The sequence below is a fragment of the Rhinopithecus bieti genome, unplaced genomic scaffold (genome assembly GCF_001698545.2).
Source record: "Rhinopithecus bieti isolate Rb0 unplaced genomic scaffold, ASM169854v2 scaffold_42772, whole genome shotgun sequence".
Classification (NCBI taxonomy): Eukaryota; Metazoa; Chordata; class Mammalia; order Primates; family Cercopithecidae; genus Rhinopithecus; species Rhinopithecus bieti.
In genome coordinates this window covers 1,245,769-1,266,784 of record NW_016818842.1, presented here as the reverse complement: position 1 = coordinate 1,266,784, position 21,016 = coordinate 1,245,769, and the positions used below count along the sequence as shown (strand labels likewise).

At 50.9% G+C, this 21,016-nt stretch overlaps 1 protein-coding gene across 1 annotated transcript in view; it reads right to left on the bottom strand.

Annotated features, from left to right (window-relative positions):
- CUX1 (cut like homeobox 1) overlaps positions 1–21,016 on the bottom strand; it is a 451,669-nt gene that overhangs the window by 9,444 nt on the left and 421,209 nt on the right. The window contains 6 exon segments of the mRNA XM_017857649.1: positions 1–100; positions 103–258; positions 261–388; positions 9,233–9,497; positions 13,795–13,983; positions 20,113–20,415. Coding sequence (XP_017713138.1) covers positions 1–100; positions 103–258; positions 261–388; positions 9,233–9,497; positions 13,795–13,983; positions 20,113–20,415 — 1,141 coding nt within the window.

Genomic DNA, 21,016 nt, shown 5'->3' with positions numbered 1-21,016 from the left:
TCCCCTGGCGCGGCGGCGGCTGAGGTAGCGCGTCTGCGGGGGCCCGCGGGCGCGGCGGTGGCGGTGGCGTGCCGGGGGCTGAAGGGCCCCGGGCCTTCCGCGGGCCTCCCTCATGGTCGTCGTCGCGCGTCGTCCGGGCGGGTCCCGAGGCGCGGTCCGTCTGCCCCGCCGGCCGCGGCGCGTCCTCCCAGCTCACCTCTCCCTGAGACTTGGGCCCTCGGTGTCGGCGGCTGCCTGGGCCCTCGGTAGCCTCCACGCGTCGCAGCTGTCGCCCTCCGAGCTGGGCGCCGCCCGGCCGCTGCGGGCCGAGGGTGAGTCGCTGGCGCCCGCCTGGCCCTGGCTCCCGGCCTGAATTTCCTCAATGAACAGTTCTCTGCGGATCCGAGACCTACAAGACAACAAGTGGCGGGGACGTGAGGGGAGTGCTGCTGGGGACAGGGCCTCTGGTGCCACCCTGGCCAGCCAGACCTCTCTCTCTGGGGCTCCTGCTCCATCCAGCCTGGAGGCCCCTCCATGCCCCTCCAGCGACCCTCGGGCCATGGGGCACCCCCTCTCCAGAGTCACCGCCTACCCCTCCAGGCCTGGCCAGGAGCCATCCCAGAGCTGGGACACCACTCCCTTCTTCTCCACTGCAACAAAGTGCCACAGGCACTTGTTTTAATTTTAATTTTTTGAGACAGAGTTTTGCTCTTGCCGCCCAGGTGGAGTGCAGTGGCTCAATCTTTGGTCACTGCAACCTCTGCCTCCTGGGTTCAAGCAATTCTCTTGCCTCAGCCTCCAGAGTACCTGGGATTACAGGCACCCGCCACCACATCCAGCTAATTTTTGCATTTTTTGTAGAGATGGGGTTTTACCATGTTGGCCAGGCTGGTCTCAAACTCCTGACCTCAGGTGATCCATCTGTCTCGGCCTCCAAAAGTGCTGGGATTACAGGTGTGAGCCACTGTGTCCAGCCACTTATTTTATTTTCCAAAACCTTTTGGAAACAAGGCCTTGCTCTGTCACCAGACTGGAGTGCAGTGGTGCCATCACAGCTCACTGCAGCCTCCAACTACTGGGCTTGAGTGATCCTCCCATCTCAGCCTCCTGAGTAGCTAGGAGCGCAAGTGTGTCACTATGCTTGTTAATTTTTTAATGTTTTTAAAGAGATGGAGTCTCTCCATGTTGCCCAGGGTGGTCTTGAGCTCCTGGGCTCAAGCAATCTTCCTGCCTGGGCCTCCCCAAGTGCTGGGATTACAGGCATGAGCCACCACTTCCGGCCAGGGTTCTTATCGAGTGACACGTTTCCTACATCCCATCCTGTCCCGCTCCAACTAGACTGAGAAAGACAAGGTCCCATTTATTCTTTGTACACCCAGGCCTTGCACTGGCGCCACTGGTGTGCAGTAATGAAGGCTGGGTGAGTTCATCAGTGAAACTGCCTGATAACCACTGCATCCATCAGGACTTCAGGGGAGAGGATCAATTAATGGACAGCCGCCAAAGTGACAGTTTTAATCTCTGAGCCACAGAAGGTCAGGTTGGGGACTTGTGGTCCAGGGTAGGGTGGAATTCCACCAAATTCTGTATTTTTCCTTTTTCTTTTTTTTTTTCCTTTCCTTATTTTACTCAGAGGCAGTGTCTTGCTCTGTCACTCAGGCTGAAATACAGTGGTGTGATCATAGCTCCCTGCAGCCTCCGCCTCCCAGGCTCAGGTGATCCTCCTGCCTCAGCCTCCTGAGTAGCCAGGACCACAGGTGTATGTCACCATGCCTGGCTAAATTTTTAAAATATTGTAGAGACAGGATCTCATGATGTTGCTTAGGCTGGAGTACAGGGGCATGATCATAGTTTACTGCAAACTTGACCTCCTGGGCTGAAGTGATCCTCCTGCCTTGGCCTCCCAAAGTGTTGATATTACAGGTGTAAGCCACCAAGCCCGGCCAATAAGGCTTACTGAGGCTGGGCGTGTTGGCTCACGCCTGCAATCCCAGCACTTTGGGAGGCTGAGGCGGGTAGATGGCTTGAGGCCCAGCGTTCGAAACCAGCCTGGCCAACACGGTGCAACCTTGTCTCTACTAAAAATACAAAAATTAGCCAGGCGTGGTGGCAGGCACCTGTAATCCCAGCGACTCAGGAGGCTGAGGCAGGACAATCTCTTGAACCTGGGAGGCAGAGGTTACACTGAGCCAAGACTGTGCCACTGCATTCCAGCCTGGGCGACAGAGCAAGACCCTGTCTCAAGGAAAAAAAAGAAAAAGGTTTTCTGGGCTCCTACTCTGCACTGGGTCCTGTGCTGACTGTGGAGACTCCCCTGGGGAAGGTCCTACTGTAGCTTAGCCCAGGGTATTGAACTCTGGTGGGGTGCAGGGGGTGTGAATCTGCTACGGAGTTATTTGGTTCCTGTGTGCAGTGAGCTCTGAACCTTGTCCTGAAAGATTTGTGAGCTCTGGTTCAGAAAGGAAGGGTTCTGAGAAGCCCTCCAGAAGTTCCATGGTGTATAAGTCTTTCCCCATTTCCTGGGGCTACCTTGGGAGCCTGGGAAACAGTGGCTTCTGTGAACAGGTTCCTGGGCGCTATGGCTTTCAAGCTCCTTGGCAGTGAGACTGCTAGTTGGGGTGAAACTCTCCACCCCACCCACTCTGACTGACTGGGGAGGTGGGAGGCTATACGGGTAGTGAAGGGTTTGGTTCCAGCCACACCCCAAGCCAGAGTACAGGCTTTTTGGAAGCAGGCACATCTGGGTTGGACATCTGGCTTTGGTGCTTACTAGCTTTGCAACTTGGAGAAGTTATTTAACCTCACAGCCATAGCATTCTGTGAGAAATAAGAAAACTTCAGTTTTTTTTTTGTTTGTTTGTTTGTTTTTTTGAGACGGAGTCTCACTCTGTCGCCCAGGCTGGAGTGCAGTGGTGTGATCTCAGCTCACTGCAACCTCTGCCTCTTGGGTTCAAATGATTCTCCTGCCTCAGCCTCCTGAATAGCTGGGACTACAGGTATGTGCCATGACGCCTGGCTAATTTTTTGTAATTTTTTGTAATTTTTTGTATTTTTAGTAGAGACGGTGTTTCACCATGTTGGCCAGGCTGGTCTCGAACTCCTGACCTCAGGTGATCCAACACCCTCGGCTTCCCAAAGTGCTGGGATTACAGGCGTGATTAAATAAGGTATTAAATGTATGATGTACGACCCAAAGTAGACACTCAAAAAGGGGTCACCATCCAGCTGCTGTTTGTGTGCTGTGATAAGCCCTAAGGGTGGGGAGGGGACACTGTTAGGCGTGGGGCCTAGGTTTCCATGCTCATAAGCTTGGCCCCTATGTGCAGACTTTGCCTGTAAAATGGGGCCAGCAGCACTGCACTTGGGTGCTGATGGAGGGACTGATAAGATGATACATCTATAAAACTGTCTGCTCAGGCCGGGTGCAGGGACCCACACCTGTAATCCCAGGGCTTTGGGAGGCTGAGATGGGAGACGGCTTGAGCTCAGGAGTTAGAGACCAGCCTGGGCAAAACAGCAAAACCCCATCTCTACAAAAAAAATACAAAAAATTAGCTAGGTGTGGTGGCATGTACCTGAAGCCCCAGCTACTCCTGAGGCTCAGATGGAAGGACTGATTGAGCCTGTGAGTTCAAGGTTGTGGTAAGCTGAGATTTTGCCACTGCACGCTGGCCTGGGCGACACAGCGAGACCCTTTCTCAAAAAACCAAAACCAAAACCAAAACTACAATTAGAAAAGAAACAAACAAACAAACAATTTTTTGGCTCAGTGCCTGGCACATGCCTTGTGCTCCACAGACGTGAGGCATTATCCTTCTTAGCCTAGATTTGTCTCCATGTTTCTAAGGAATACTGTCTTCTGGCCTAGAAAGATGAGCTTCCAGGAGCAGTTGTGGTTTTTTAGGGAACTCACAGAAGACTCACGGAATGCCGTGGCTACAAGGGTTCGGAATCCGAGTTCCTACTGGGTGGACCTGTTCTTCCAGGGGAGAGCAGTGTCCTGTGGTGTGTTGTTCTGGCAATCTTGTCATCAATCCTGGGTAAATGGTCAGCCTGAGATATATTTTTTTTGTGGGGGGACAGGGTCTTGTTCTCTTGCCCAGGATGGAGTGCAGTGGCGTGATCATGGCTCACTGCAGCTTCAACCTCCTGGGTTCAGTGATTCTCCCACCTCAGCCTCCTGAGTAGCTGGGATCACAGGTGCGCATCACCACACCCAGCTGTTTTTCTATTTTTTGTAGAGACGTGGTCTCACTATGTTGCCCAGGCTGGTCTCAAACTCCTGGGCTCAAGCAATCCTCCCACCTTGGCCTCCCCAAGTGCTGGGATTACAGGCTGTGCCCGGCCTAGCCTGAGATACTTTTAATTGCCTTTAGCCAGAGATATTCCTAATCCCCTTAAAGTAAAAGAGTAAGAGGAAATAAAGCTTGGTTTTTTTTTTTGAGGGGGCAAAAATTGACACCAAGTGTTACTCCCTGAGGGTTCCAGTGGGGCAGGAGAAAGGAAAATCAACGTTTCCTGTTAACCCCTGAGAAAAGAATGTAAAAAACTACATTCTTGGTTAGGGATATAGCACACGCAGTGTTGGGAAGCTCTGTCGAGTATAACAGCAGATAGGTCTGTACAAAGCATTTAGTGAAAGAACGAAAGCCTTGGAGAAAAAACTCAGTCTGCATCTCTGCTCTGCCCTTGGCCTGATGGGTAGGTGGTCTTTTTTTTGGTGGGGGACGGAGTTTTGCTCTGTCGCCCAGGCTGAAGTGCAATGGCGCGATCTCAGCTCACTGCAACCTCTGCCTCCGGGGTTCAAGTGATTCCCCTGCCTCAGCCTCCTGAGGAGCTGGGATTACAGGTGTGTGCCACCACATCTGGCTAATTTTTATCTTTTTAGTAGAGACGGGGTTTCACCATGTTAGCCAGGATGGTCTCGATCTCCTGACCTCATGATCCGCCCGCGTCAGCCTCCCAAAGTGCTGGGATTACAGGTGTGAGCTACCATGCCCAGCCTAATTGTCTCTACAAAAAATTTAACAATGAGATAATGACAGAGTCTCATTATCTTGCTCAGCTGGTCTCGAACTCCTGTGCTCAAGAGATTCTCAGCCTCCCGAGTAGCTGGGATTACAGGCATGTGCCACCACACTGGGCTAATTTTGCATTTTTAGTAAAGGCAGAGTTTCACCATGTTGGCCAGGCTGGTCTCAAACTCCTGACTTTAGATGATCTGCCTGCCTTGGCCTCCCAAAGTGCTGGGATTAAAGGCGTGAACCACCGAGCCCGGCCCTGCTGGGTGATCTTAGACAAGCAATTTCATGCCAATTCTGAATGCTCACTTCTCCTTCATCTATTTTTTTTATTATTATTTTTTCTGTAGTGACAGGCTTTCACTATGTTGCTGAGGCTGGTCTCAAACTCCTGGCCTCAAACCATCCTCCTGCCTCCGCCTCCCAATGGGGTTCTAGGCATGAGCCACTGTGCCTGGTCCCTCGTTTCTCCTTCCACCTGTTTTGTTGCTTATAAAATTCTTCTCTACTCCAATCCTCCTTTCAAGAGCCTGCTCATCTCATACCTCTTCCATGATAATTCTTTCAGATCTCTGCAGCTCAAACTCATCTCTTGGATCCCATATTTGACTCAGCCCAGCCTGCTTTGTTGTGGAGTTAGTTTTGAAAGGAAGCATTTGTTGAGTGTCTACCCTGGATTCAGACCTGGGATTCGTTTATTTTTTTGAGACAGAGTCTCACTGTGTCACCCAGACTGGAGTGCAGTGGTATGATCATGGCTCACTGCAACCTCCACCTCACAGGTTCAGGCGATTTTCCTGCCTCAGCCTCCTGAGCAGCTGGGATTACAGGTGCGCACCATCACACCCGGCTAATTTTTGTATTTTTAGTAGAGACGGGGTTTCATCATGTTGGCCAGGCTGGTCTCGAACTCCTGGCCTCAAGTGATCCACCTGCCTCGGCCTCCCAAAGTTCTGGGATTACAGGCATAAGCTACCACACCCAGCCCACACCTGTGATTACTAAATTTTATTTACTAAGTTTAGAGGTCCTACTGGTATTCTTCTTCTCTCCCCTTCTCTCTTTATCTTTGCCACAGGTGTACCATTGAATTTGTTAGTGCTAAAATGCACAAAAGAGGCATCGCCACCATGACTGCAGACTACAGGGCGATGGGCATGACTGTCAGAAGACCAGCAAGACAAGCGGCAAACTGAGAAACCTGAGGGGGGTATGCTCTGGCCAGGGGGCAGTGACTGCTATGCAGCTGAAGCCTGTTGGGGGACTTGGGAAACAAACATGGCCCCAGCAGGGCCAGGGAACATAGTTTTGGAGCTATTTTTTACAATTGGTAGCATCTATGCCCAGATAGTAACCTAGGGCTTTGCATGCATCTATATTATAGAAAGAGTTACCACACATGCCCTAAAATGGACGTGAATTGCAGGAGACTTCAAAATGCAGCATCTTTGTGGCTAGAAAGTAGAAACGGCACCTGGGCGTGGCAGCTCACGTCTGTAATTCCAGAACTTTGGGAGGCCGAGGAGTCTGGCCAACATGGTGAAACCCAGTCTCTACTAAAAATACAAAAACTTAGCCAGGCTTGGTGGCGGGCGCCTATAATCCCAGCTACTCAGGAGGCTGAGGCAGGAGAATGGCTTGAACCTGGGAGGCAGAGGTTGCGGTGAGCTGAGATTTCGCCGCTGCACTCCAGCCTGGGCGACAGAGCAAGACTCTGTCTCAGAAAAAAAAGAAAGAAAGAAAGTGGAAATGGGATAGCATGGCACCTGGTGAAGAGAAGCTTCAGGAAACCCCTGTCCACGTTTCCGTTCATTTCCTTCATTTCGCTCCATTAATGCTGAAGTCTCCTTCCAAGTAGAGGGACCTCCACTGTTCTAACTGCTGGCCTCCCTCTGCCTCTGTTTTGATCTGATTGCTAAGTTTGGAACGAAGAAACTGGCTGTGCAGCTCCTGGACTTACTGTCTTTTTTTGAGACAGGGTCTGGCTTTATCACCCAGACTGGAGTGCAGTGGTGTGATCTCGGCTCACTGCAACCTCTGCCTCCTGGGCTCACGCGATCCTCCTGCCTCAGCCTCCTGAGTAGCTGGGGCTATAGGTGCGTGTTACCATGCCTGGCTAATCCTGGATTTTGTCCTTGCGGGAGGTAGCTGGCACATGCGGAGGCCCGTGCGGGGCCAGGGCTGCCACTGTGGGGAAGTTTGCCTGGGTCTAGGGTCCACGTAGCAGGTGCGCTCAGCTCTCACAATGAGCAGCATCTTGTGACTTTGCCTTTATGGGCAATAAAGGTGTGATTTGGGCTCCAACCTAATATTTTAGTTTCCCAATTTGTTCAGAGCCTGGGTGGTTTACTGGGCTGCTTCAGGAACTCCAGTGGACCTTACAGGGGAGGGAGGGCCCTGTGAGAGACACAACTTCCTCTCCCGCCTGACTGTGACCTTGTACTGCCCGTGACTGTGTCACATGCACAGCTGGGAGGGCCCCACTGCCATCAGCTACACCTACATATGGTCACCTTGGTTGAACCAGGCGCGCCTACCCCAATGTTATTGGGCCCTAGGGACAATGGGAAGCAGCACCTGAGATGGTCATTGGCAAGGCACTACCTTAGGAATCTCCATCAGGGCCCTGGAATTCTTGGTTTCTAGCAGTAGAGAGTATGGTTATAGCTATGAGCAGCAAACTCAGGATCCTTCAGTGGGTTTCCTCAATCTGCTCCAAACCCTTCATCCCAGTGCACTTTGTTCTACCAAGAGAGCGCTGGGCCCTGACCTCCTTAGCCCCTCTGAGTTCTGTATTTTTCATCTGTAGAATGAAGAGAACTGGCCAGGTGCAGTGGCTCATGCCTGTAATCCCAGCACTTTGGGAGGCTGAGGCAGGTGGATCACCTGAGGTCAGGAGTTCGAGACCAGCCTGGCCAACATGTTGAACTCCGTCTCTACTAAAAATACAAAAATTAGCTGGGTGTGGTGGTGCCCACCTGTAGTCTCAGCTACTCTGGAGGCTGAGGCAGGAGAATTGCTTGAACCTGGGAGAAGGAGGTTGCAGTGAGCCGAGATCATGCCATTGCACTCCAGCCTGGGCGACAGAGCAAGACTCCATATCAAAAAAATAAATAAATAAATAAAAGGAAGAGAATGTGGTATCTAATATACTTTGTGAGGATTAAGTGATATAACTTGGTGAAACACTTAGCTCAGAATCTGAGATCTAGAAGACGCTCAATCTGTCTTCATTAACTCATGAACTTTCCCAAAAGCAAAGGCCTTAAATGACTTCATTTATTAATTACAGAACTAATCAAACTAATTTGGAAGATAACACGGCAGAAGACCCCGAGAAAGCACTGCAAAATCACTAAGAAATAAAAGTTCAGGCCAGGTGCAGTGGCTCATGCCTATAATCGCAAGGCTTTGGGAGCCTGAGGTGGGAGGACTGCTTGAGGCCAGGAGTTCGAGGCTGCAGTGAGCTATGATTGCACCACTGCACTCTAGCCTGGATGACAGAGCAAGCCCTTGCCTCTAAAAATAAATAAATATGAATATGAATATAAATATAAATATATATAAACTAAACCACAAAAATTTCACTCCTTTTGAACCATGAATGCCTACACGCTCCCTTATTAAATGATGTAATTGAGAGGTGATTTTCTTTCTGGGTCATGGCAGATATCACCTGTCTCTAACTATGTGACAGTGATGTGAAGGGATGTGGCCTTACATCTCTGGGTTAAAACCTCCAAAAAAAACCTAAGGAACTGCCGGGCATTGGTGGTTCATGCCTGTAATCCCAGCACTTTGTGGGGCCAAGGTGGGCAGATCACCTGAGGTCAGGATGTTTGAGACAAGCCTGACCAACATAGTGAAACCCTATCTCTACTAAAACTACAAAAATTAACTGGGTGTGGTGGCGGGCGCCTGTAATCCCAGCTACTTGGGAGGCTAAGGCAGGAGAATCGCTTAAACCCAGGAGACAGAGGTTGCAATGAGCCGAGATTGCACCATTGCACTCCAGCCTGGGCAACAAGATTGAAACTCCGTCTAAAAAAAAATAGAAAAAAAAAACAAAACCAAAAAACCAAAAAAACCCCACAAACCTAAGAGACCAAGGAACGGACCAATCACCAAGCTCCCAGCCCCCCGGAGCCTCACCCCTGTGCACCATGGCGGCCTCGGGACACATCAGCCCCTTCCCCTGGGCCGACCGGGCGCTCCTCGGGAGCCAGCCCTACCTGTAGTTGTGGAACCAGTTGATGACGGTGCTGGTTTTCAGGTTGAGCTGGGTGGCGAGGTCTTCGATGGTTTTTGGTGACGGGTATGGCTTTTGCTGATACGCTCGTTTCAGCGCCTCCTTCTCCTCCGGAGCCAGCACCACCCGGGGTTTCTTCAGCTGGTGCTGGGGCTGGGGGCTGGCGCCCTGGCTGTACTCGGTGCCGACGGAGGGCGGTTCGCAGGGCTGGCTGTCACTGACTGAGCTGTGCCGCCGCTTCATGTAGGCTGCGGAGGAAGAGACGGCAGACTGAAGTCAGGCCCAGCTGGGAGAGCAGCCCAAATCCCCGGTCCCCGCTAGTGGGATGGCACAGTGCCAGCTTGTCGGACTTTGCACAGAGCATCTCAAAACACTAAGATGAGGCTGGGCGTGGTGGTTCATGCCTGTAATCCAAGCACTTTGGGGGGCTGAGGCGGGCAGATCACTTGAGGTCAGGAGTTCTAGACCAGCCTGGCCAACATGGTGAAACCCCCTCTCTACTAAAAGTACAAAAATTAGCTGGGCGTGGTGGTGGGCACCTGTAATCTCAGCTAATAGGGAGGCTGAGGCAGAATTGCATGAACCCGAGGTGAGGGTTGCAGTGAGTCAAGATGGTGCCACTGCAGTCCAGCCTGAGTAACAGAGCAAGATTCCGTTTCAAACAAAACAAAACAAAGAAACAACACTAAGATGAGAGCCATTCTGTTACCAGCACAGCTCACCAAGGACCTGCTCTGACGGAATGTGAGGTCCTCACCTGTCCCTGCACAACTTAACAGTTTAGTAGGGGAGGCAGAGAAGTATCCAGAGAGATGTTCCCATCACAGTGAAAAGTGGGGTGGGGGTAAGTAAGTGCAAGGGACCATGGGGATATTGAGAAGAGTTCCTCAGTCAGGCCTGGGGAGGGGGCAGGGGAAGCTGCCCAGAAGAGATGATGATTAAACTGAATCTTGGAGGACATCGCCTGGTGTGGTGGCTCACACCTATAATCTCTGCAGTTTGGGTAGCTGAGGTGGGAAGATTGCTTTAGCCTAGGAGTTTGAGACCAGCCTGGAGAACATAGCAAGACCGTCTCAACAAAAAATTTAAAAATTAGCCAGGTGTGGTGGTGTGCACCTGTAGTCTCAGCTACTTGGGTGGCTGAGACGGGAGGATCGCTTGAGCCCAGAACATCGAGGTTGCAGCAGTGAGCTATGATTGCATCACTGCCCTTCAGCCTGGGCAACAGAGTGAGACTCTGTCTCTAAAAAATAAAATAAAATAAAATAAACAACTTAGGCAAGTGAATTCGTTAACTAACTTGCCATTTTGTCATGAGAACTCAGAAGTAATTGTGAAGGTAAATCTTCCCCACAGAAAACCCAAACAGCGGGGCCGGGCGCGGTGGCTCACACCTGTAATCCCAGCACTTTGGGAGGCCGAGGTGGGCGGATCACCTGAGATCAGGCGATTGAGACCATCCTGGCTAACATGGCAAAACCCTGTCTCTACTAAAAATACAAAAAATTAGTTGGGCGTAGTGGCAGGTGCCTGTAGTACCAGCTACTTGGGAGGCTGAGGCAGGAGAATGGTGTGAACCTGGGAGGCAGAGCTTGCAGTGAGCCGAGATCATGCCACTGCACTCCAGCTTGGGCAACAGAGCAAGACTCCGTCTCAAAAAACAAAAAACAAAAAACAAAAAACAAAACAAAACCCAAACAGCTGAGTCAAAGCAGCTGGATCCAGAGAAAGGAGTTGGATTGTCCAACGGTGGGGACTCCTTCCAGTTCCCTCCCAGGGGACAGACGACTGACCAGGGGCTGGCGGGGGGCTGGAGAAGGCCTCTCTAGGGAGCAGCTCTTGTGGCCGGCACCCCCAGGAGTGAAGAGGAGGCCACGGGACCACAAAGGCTTTGGAGACTGGGACACCTTTGGAAGGGTCTGGGCCCCGCAGAAACAATAACTCATTTATAACACAAGAGGGCGCCCCGAGCCTGTGCAGAGGGAAAGACGGGAGGCCTGGGAAGCCCTGGAGATGTATTTGGGGGGACTCAGGTCCTTTCCTACGGGCCCAGGGTGAGCGGGGTTGTCAGGGCCTCCTCCCTCCTAAGGGCTGAGGGCTGCCTCCTGGTGAGTGCAGGAAGCTTCACGCTGCTCGGGTGAGGGGATAATGGGAAACTCTGCATAGATATACTGGGTTCATGACAGCATTCTACTTTTGTTTATGTTGGAAATTTCCCATAATAAGACGTTGAAAGGGCCGGGCGCAGTGGCTCATGCCTGTAATTCCAGCGCTTTGGGAGGCCGAGATGGGAGGATTGCTTGAGGCCAGGAGTTCAAGATCAGCCTGGGCAATATAGTAAGACTTTAAAAAACAAACAAACAAAACGAAAAAGAAGTTGAAAACTTTTGTGGGGGCAATGTGGCACCAGGCCTTTGCAGCTTACAGCGCTGCCTGGGGCTGCCCAAGAGGCGTGGCCTACCTCAGACCTTTAGACTTGTAGTCTAAAGGCCCAAGGGCAGGCTAGAGCCCGCTAGAGGGGCCCTGAATGGGGCAGAGGGCACCACCTGGGCAGGTCATCAGTGGGCAGCAGCAGTGCCCTTGGGTCCCATGGGGGCAGCTTGCAGCACAGAGGCAGCGGATGTATATTTAACAGCACCTGCTTTGAAATCTGATAGCCCTGAGTATGGATTTCCACTCCCTACTGATAGGAGCTATTGAAATCTGCTAGGCTGCATGAAGCCTCGAGCTTCATATTTCCTGGATAAGGACATCTATGCAGAGGCTTGTGGATGGAAAGCAGTCTTAGCGCAGTGCCTGGCAAACAGGGCAGTTCTCAGAAAACAGAAGCCTCTGTTATTATGAAGGAACCCCCACAGGGTTTCTGGAGGAGGCACCAGAGACTCTCTCTCCTTCAGCAGCCCTTTCCCAGGTTGGGTGAGAATGGTGATGCTTGGCTGGAATTTCTGGGTGAATTAAGAATGGACAGGCCTGGGTTCCGTACCCGTCCCTGGCTCAGATGCTCTGTGTGGTGGAGGGGTGGGCTGGGGCAGAGCCACTCAGGGGCCTGGGATGCCCATTCGCCCATTCTTTTTTTTTTGAGATGGGGTCTTGCTGTGCCACCTGGGCTGGAATGCAGTGGTGTCATCTCTGCTCACTGCAATCTCCTCCTCCCAGGTTCAAGAGATTCTCTTGCCTCAGCCTCCCAAGTAGCTGGGGTTATGGGCATGTGCCACCATGCCTGGCTAAGTTTTGTATTTTTTCAGTAGAGACAGGGTTTCACTATGTTGCCCAGGCTGGTCTCGAACTCCGGACCTCAAGTGATCCACCTGCCTTGGACTCCCAAAGTGTTGGAATCACAGGCGTGAGCCACTGCGCCCGGCCCCTGGGATGCCCACTCTTAGTTAAGGTCCTCTGCATTAGCTGATCAGGGAGGCTGCTGCTTCTTATGGTCAGACCAGCAGCAGCTAGTTCCCAGTCTCTGCCTCTAAGGGATGCAGTTCAGCCACCCAGTGAGCTCCCAGCACCATGGGTGACCTGAGGACTGAGGGTGCTTGAGGGGTGGACTCACTGGCGAGGACCAGCACTTAGAAACTGCAAACCACGAGGCAAAGCACACCTGGCTTTAGGCATTTTTCCTATGCTGTAGCCTACAGGCTGCAAGAAGAATGCGAATCCACATTCGAGATGACATGTGGGTGGACGTGGGGTTATTCCTCTCGGGAGGCCAAATCCCCAGAGGCTGGAAAATAACAGCAAGAGAGAGATCTGTTGTGGCAGGAGTTTGCTCTGTCACTTTCTAGGCCGGGTGACCTTGGTGGAGGCACCGAACCTCTCTGAACCTCTGTTTCCTAATCTACAAAATGCAGTTTTTTTTTTCTTGTTTTTGTTTTTTTCCGAGATAGGGTCATGGTCTGTTACCTAGGCTGGAGTGTGGGGGCTTGATCTCTGTTCACTGCCTGTAGAGTTCAAGCGATGCTTGTGCCTCAGCCTCCCAAGTAGCTGGGATTACAGAGGCACGCACCCCATGCTTGGCTATTTTTTTTTTTTTTCAGTAGAGACGGGGTTTTGCCACGTTGGCCAGGCTGGTCTTGAACTCCTGACCTCAAGTGATCCACCTGCCTCAGCCTGCCAGTGCTGAGATTACAGGCGTGAGCCGCCGTGCCCGGCCTACAAAATGCATTTCTTAATTCTCTCTGATAACAAAGGAAAGCCTCTAGCCACCTGGTGCATACACAGTAAATGCTGTCATAGCCCCATCAGCCACCCACATGACACAAAAACCAAATGCAGCACCCCCAGCGCTGTTCTGCTCTCCTTGGTTAAAAGTGCTCCCAATGCTAAAAAAATCTTTAGATTCAGGCTGCTGGGGAGAAAAAGTTACAGATCTTCCTGGCCCTCTTAGGTACTCATTAGCTGATGACCATCCAAAAATATTTTTGCCCTGTCCTCCGGTCCCTTGGTCATGGGTTAATGTCCCTTATTAGCTGCGTGGGAAAGATTTGAAAGAAACAGCCTGCCTATGAATGAGGACACAGCCAGCCTGAGCAGGGCAGGGAGACTTACCTTTCTTCTCCATCCGTTTCATGTCCATCAGCTTCTCCACATTGTTGGGGTCGTTCAGCCACAGCTGCATCCGGACGAAGGGCTCTCGTCCTTTCAGACTGAGCTTATGCCAGGGTTTGGGGCGGGCAAGGAGGTCGGAGACAGAGCCTTGGGTGAGCCCTAAGATGGTCTCCCCAAATAAGCGCTGGCCTAGAGGGAAAACAGAAGCGAGACAGGTATTGTCACTGAAAGCCAGGGATCTGAAGGGGCAAGTATGTGTCAAGGTTAAAATCAGACACAGGAGTTTAAAGGCCCAGGGTTGGGCTGGCGACGTCCTAGCTTACAGCAAACACATGGTAGAAATATATCTTCAACCAGACTTTTAATACTCACCACTGGCGAGGGAGTTGGCATTGCTCTTACATTCTCCATACACACAACCAATGACGTTTCTCTTTATTATTATTATTTTTTTGAGATGGAGTCTTGCTCTGTCACCCAGGCTGGAGTGCAGTGGCATACTCTCAGCTCACTGCAACCTCTGCCCCCCGGGTTCAAGCGGTTCTTCTGTCTCAGCCTCCCGAGTACCTGGGACTACAGGTGTGCGCCACCATGCCTGGCTAAGTTTTGTATTTTTAGTAGAGACGGGGTTTTGCCATGTTGGCCAGGTTGGTCTTGAACTCCTGACCTCAGGTGATCCACCCCCCTCAGCCTCCCAAAGTGCTGGGATTATAGGCATGACTCACTGCATCTGGCCAATGACGTTTCTCTTAAGCCTTTAGCCTGGTGCGGTGGCCAGAAGGGCCCTTTGGGAGGCTGAGGCGGGAAGATCATTTGAGCGCAGGGGTTTGAGACCAGCCTGGGCAACATGGTGAGACTCAGTCTCTACAAAAATACACACACACAAAATTAGCTAGGCATGGTGGCATGTACCTATAGTTCCAGTTACTTGGGAGGCTGAGATAGGAGGACTGCTTGAGCCCAGGAGGTTGAGGCTGCAGTGAGCTATGACTGTACCACTGCACTTCAGCCTGGGAAACAGAGAGAGATTGTGTCTCAAAAAAAGAAAAAAAAAAGCCTTCAGGCTTTGTATGTGCTGAGGTCACGCTAACACCTGTGGTGTTTCTCAGAGGCAGTGAAATCTCTAAGCCAGAGTTCGGGAGGCCAAACAGCAAACAGGAGACCTCTCTCGTACAACCTCAAATCAGAGGGCAGTCTGCGTCTCCTTCCACAATTAGCAAGGTTATCAGGTCTCACTGAGAAAACGGGGCACGCAACCCGCAATCACAGCAGGACAGAGGAGAGAGAGAGCTGCCCAGCTCTGCTTTTCTGAGAGGCAGGCCAATTCCAATTCCAAAGTCTGCTTTTGCAGTCTAGGCTGCCTTTGCTAAATAAAGTAGCTGGAAGTGGATCAAAACCCCTTCTCCGATACCTTTTCTTCTCCCAGGCAGGGGTAGGCAGCCCACTTCACAGGCTGATCAGAGGGCATTTCGCTATGGAGGGCACAGCTGCATTGAGTTGGCAATGCTTGTCAGGAGCTTAGAAAGAAAGGCTCACTTCTCTGAGGGCCATTCCACTGCTGGTTTAGAGGGCCACCGCTTGTAAAGATACAAATTAGGATCAGTGATAACCTGGATGGCCTGACAGGAGTACTTGAATGAACAGGACTTATTAGGTGGAAGTGGAGACTGGGATCAGAGGGGCCAGTGTTTGACCCCATAAAACGTACAGAACAGAAGGCACCTCTCCTCGTCAGGGGCAAGGAGACGACAGAGGGCTGGCTTGTTCTCTCTGTGGCTCACATCCTCTCTGTGAAACAGAAACACCACACGCTGGCTTCTAAGAAGGGGGCCTCCAAGTAAAAGTTTACTGCCTGGAAAGCTCTGAAGCTGAGACATTAATTTCTTATCAGTCTCCCCCCCCCCACCAAAGAAACAGGGTCTTGCTATATTGCCCAGGCTGGACTCGAACTCCTGGGCTCAAGCAATTGTTCTACCTCAGCATCCTGAGTAGCTGGGATTACAGGTGCACACCACCATGCCTGGCTTGGTCATTTTAAACCTAAAGATAAATGTACTGATTTTGTAAACCTGTGGTTTCTCTGTCTTTCAAACTCTTTCGCCTATAAATGTCCCAAGTCCTTATGATTTTTTTTTTGTAGTTGTTATAAGAAAATTTTGGCCAGGCATGGTGGCTCATGCCTGTAATCCCAGCATTTTGGGAGGCCGAGGCGGGTGGATCACAAGGTCAGGAGATCAAGACCATCCTGGCTAACACGGTGAAACCCCATCTCTACTAAAAGTACAAAAAATTAGCCAGGCGTGGTGGTGGGTGCCTGTCGTCCCAGCTACTAGGGAGGCTGAGGCAGAAGAATGGTGTGAACCCGGGAGGCGGAGCTTTCAGTGAGCTGAGATCGCGCCACTGCACTCCAGCCTGGGCGACAGAGCAAGACTCCATCTCAAAAAAAGAAAATTTTACTTAATGCTAGCATGGTAAAAGAATCTATTTTCATTCCAAGGAGCTTGCTATGTTTGGGAAAGCAATATATATGAATAGCTAGTTGCTCCTTGCTTAGGCCTCCCAGTTGAACGGGGGGAAAAAAATCAGATGATTATTCCTGGAAAATTATCTGTATGACTCCTGGATGTTTCCTAGCCATGACTTTTAACCGTTTTTGGGCTACAGACCCATTTGAGAGCCTGAAGAAAGCTACAAACCTTCACCCAGTAAAACCAGCATTAAGGAAAACTCCAGCAATGATGGTGGCATGGAAGATAAGGCCAAGTGTGAGATTTCAGTGTTTGCAATCTTGTAACTGCAATCTTGCAACTCACAAGTATTTAAACTGAGACTTTTCCCTGTAATCTCAGCACTTTGGGAGACTGAGGTGGGCAGATCACTTGAGCCTAGGAGTTTGGGACCAGCCTGGATAATATGGTAAAACCCCATCTCTATTAAAAAAAAAAAAAAAAAAAATAGCTGGGCTTGGGGCGTGTGCCTGTAGTCCCAGCTACTCAGTAGGCTGAGGTGGGAGGATTGCTTGAGCCCAGGAGTTCAAGGCTGCTGTGAGCTATAATCGTGCCACTGCACTCCGGCCTGGGCTACAGAGCTAGACCCTATCTGATTTTCAACATTTACACGAAAGGCCACTTCCTATAAGGAGGTGGGCGGGAGTGATGCAACTGGTCTGCTTCCTTGGATGTGTGACAAGCTATGAAGTGGGAGATGACTCAAGTCTAGGAATCACTGCATGATTCAATAACTGATGAACATATGGGAATTAGCCATTTTTTCAAATCAATAGCTACATTTTTATTTTTATGAATTGACTTAATTATACAAGGTCTCATTGATATGACTTTTTCTCTCATTCTATTTTGTCTGTTGCATTGTACAAACAGGGGGATGGGAGGCTTCCACTGGACAAGCTGGCCTAACCCCCAGGCTGTCAGATCACTGAGCAAACTTTAGTGGAACTCAGCTACTCTGTTCTTTTAAAAAAAAAAATTTTTTTTTTGAGATAGTGTCTTGCTTTGTTGCCCAGGCTGGAGTGCAGTGGTGCCATCATGGCTCACTGCTGCCTCAACCTCCTGGGCTCAAGTGATCCTCCCACCTCAGCCTCCCAAGCAGTTGTAATTACAGCAGGCACTACCATGCCCGGATGATAATTTTAAAAAAATTTTTTTCTTGTAGAAACAGGGTCTCACTGTGTTGCCCAGGCTGGTCTCGAACTCCTGGCCTCAGGTGATCCACCGCCTCAGCGTGATCCACCACCTCAGCCTTCCAAAGTGCTAGGGTTACAGGCCACCTGTCATTCTCAAGTGAGCCCCCGTGCTTGGCCTCCCTTCTCTTCTCACCCCATGGAAGAAACAAAGGACACACAAGGCCTTTCCATGAACAGCAGACAAACTGCAACCACTCGGTAGGGCTGTGCTTGTATGCATTGCAGAGAACACCGCCCCTTTAACTGACTTTCACCCTTGGGAAACAAGAAGGATAGAAGGGTGCGTTTCTAATCTCCGCGTGCCTACACCGCCCTGTCTGGTTAACAGCACACTGGAGGAGCACGGTGGTTTAAAATGACAAAATAGGCTTGGCTGGCATGGTGGCTCATGCCTGTAATCCCAGCACTTTCAGAGGCCAAGGCAGGTGGATCACCTGAGGCCAGTTCGAGACCAGCCTTGGCAGCATGGCAAAACTCTATCTCTACTGAAAATACAAAAATGAGTTGGGTGTGGTGGCGGGCACCTGTAATCCCAGCTACTTGGGAGGCTGAGGCAGGAGAATCACCTGAAACCAGGAGGCAGAGATTGTAGTGAGCCGCCATTGTGCCACTGCACTCCAGCCTGAGTGAGACAGTGACACTCTCTTAAAAAAAAAAAAAAAAAAAAGGCCAGACACGGTGGTTTACACCTGTAATCCCAGCATTTTGGGAGGCCGGGGCGGGTGGATCACTTGAGGTCAGGAGTTCGAGACCATCCTGGCCAACATGGTGAAACCCTGTCTCCACTAAAAACACAAAAATTAGCTGGGCGTAGTGGCGGATGCCTGTAATCCCAGCTACTAGGGAGGCTGAGGCAGGAGAATCACGTGAACCCAGGGTTCATTGAGCCGAGAGGTTGTAGTGAGCTGAGGTCGTGCCACTGCACTCCACCCTGGGTGACAGAGTGAGGCTCTGTCTCAAAAAAAAAAATAATAAAAATGACAAAACACCATAACATTCTTACAGCCACAGCAGCTGATGAGCAGTGGTCGAGCACCTGAGGCGCTGGAGCATGTGCCAGGCTGAGGCTGGGTCTGAGGCATGGTGGGACGCCAGGGTGACAGAGTGAGTTCCCCATGGGCTGCCAGCCCCAGCTATGGGCTGTCAAATGGAGATGGCTTCGCAAGGCAGCAGGAACAGCAATGATAAAATAACAATGACTATTATTACCAGTCAGGCCTGGTGCTAGAAATTACTGCTACTCACAGCCCCCAGGCAGGCGTGGTTATTCCAGTTTTGTGGAGGGGCATCTGAGAAGGCAGGCAGCCTGGCCAGCATCACAGACTCAGTGAGCAGAGTGAGAACCGGGGTCCGTCAGACCTTCCATTAAGCCATCCTGGCGCTGCCAGGTGGACACTGCTCAGCTCTGGAGCCCCCCGAGGATGCCAGGCTCTATTGGGTGTCTATCTCTTTCTTTTTTTGGGACAGAGTCTCACTGTGCTGTCCAGGCTGAAGTACGCTGGCATGATCATAGCTCACTGTAGCCTAAAACTACAGGGTTTCAAGCAATTCTCCTGCCTCAGCCTCCCGAGCAGCTGAACTACAGGCGTGCACCACCACACCCAGCTAGTTTTTGTATTTTTTGTAGAGCTAGGGTTTCGTCATGCTGCCCAGGTTGGTCTCAAACTCCTGGCTCAACTCAAGCAATCCTCCTGCTGTGGTCTCCCAACGTAAGGCAACGCACAGGCATGAGCCACTGTGCCTGGCCTAATTTTTAAACCTGTTATAGAGAAGGGGTCTTGCTATGTTGCCCACGCTGGTCTCGAACTCTTGAGCTCAAGTGATCCTACCATCTTAGGCTCCTGAGTAGCTGGGACTACAGGTGCACATCAACACGTCCAGCTAATTTTAAAATTTTTTGGAGAGATGGGGTCTTGCTATGTGGCCCAGGCTGGTCTCAGACTGTGGCCTCAAGCAATCTGGACTTACTCAGACTGTCTCTATTGAGATATATCCAAGCCAGGCACGATGGCTCATGCCTGTGATCCCAAGAGTTTTGGAGGCTGAGATGGGCAGATTGCTTGAGGCCAGGAGTTCGAGACCAGCCTGGCCAACATGGTGAAACCCCATCTCTACTGAAAATACAAAAATTAGCTGGGAATGGTGGTGGGCACCTGCAATCCTAGCTACTCAGGAGGCTGGGGCACGAGAATCACTTGAACCGGGGAGGCAGAGGTTGCAGTGAGCTGAGATTGCGCCACTGTACTCCAGCCTGGGTGACAGAGCAAGATTCTGTCTCAAAAAAAAAAAAAAAAAAAAAAAAAAAAAAAAAAAAAAAAAAAAAGACAAGACTGAAAAAAAAAGAGACAGTCTGCGTGGATCCTCCTGAGTCCACTCTGACCCCATGCTCATCTTCTAACTGGTCCCCGTCGGGGAGCAGGGTCGGGAGGAGGTAGGGACTGACCTGCAGAACGCACACTCCTTACTGTTTACAACTATAGGACGTTTCATGTTCTCAGAGGGCGCCTACACAAGTTGAGACTTTATGGTTGGCTTGGCCTAGCGCCCGCCCTTCATCTGCTCCACCTGCAAACTCCCTGCCACCTCCTGACTCAGCAGCCGAGAGGAGAACCTACCGAGGTTGTTGTCCGTCAGCACCTCCTTCACCCGCTTGGTAATGCCGTAGGTGTCCAGCTCCGGGGACATGGCTACTAATTCTTGGATGCTGAGGGCCGAGTGTCCGGAGAGAGGCAGCGGGGTTGCGGGCTGGGAGTCGGATGCTGGCGGGTCACTGGGCTCTGGTGGTTTGCCGTCCTTGCTTGCCTCGATGGGGGGACAGGGCTGCTGGACCAGCTCGGTCAGGCTCTTCACCGACTCGCTGGAACTCATCGGGGACTCAGGGGCAGGGCTGCAGCTGGCGGAGGTCTTTGGAGTGCTTTCTGTAATTAAAGCACATGAGAAACCGTGCCTGAAAATAGCTGTCTTTCACCACGACCATCTATCTATGTTCTGCATCTAGGAAATACTAATTAAACGCTCTGAGAAGAAGCAGACGGTAGGGTTTTCTGTGGGTCTCAGTGAACTGTTTCATATTTTTTTGACTGAGAGTAACCACTAATTTTCCATATTAAAAAACAAAAATACCATCACTGGAAGAAAAACTAGGGGTTCAAAAGAAAGGCTTTGGAAGGCTTAACATGAGGGCATTCTGCTAAAAAACTCCTATTAATCGTGTTATCGCTGTCATGATTTCTTCTAATGAAACCCCGTAATTTGGTAATTCAGAAGCACTTTGGCTAGATTATAACTTGTGTAGTTATGTTGTCCATATTTTCCAGAACAAAAAGCACAGACAGATTGCTTTAAATAAGGGCTGCCCATAATACGTTGTCACCACAGTTATGAAGACCCTTAAGATGAAACGTGGCTGGGCGGATGGATCATCTAAGGTCAGGAGTTCGGGACCAGCCTGGCCAACAGGGTGAAACCCCATCTCTACTAAAGACACAAAAATCGGCCAGGCAGAGTGGCTCATGCCTG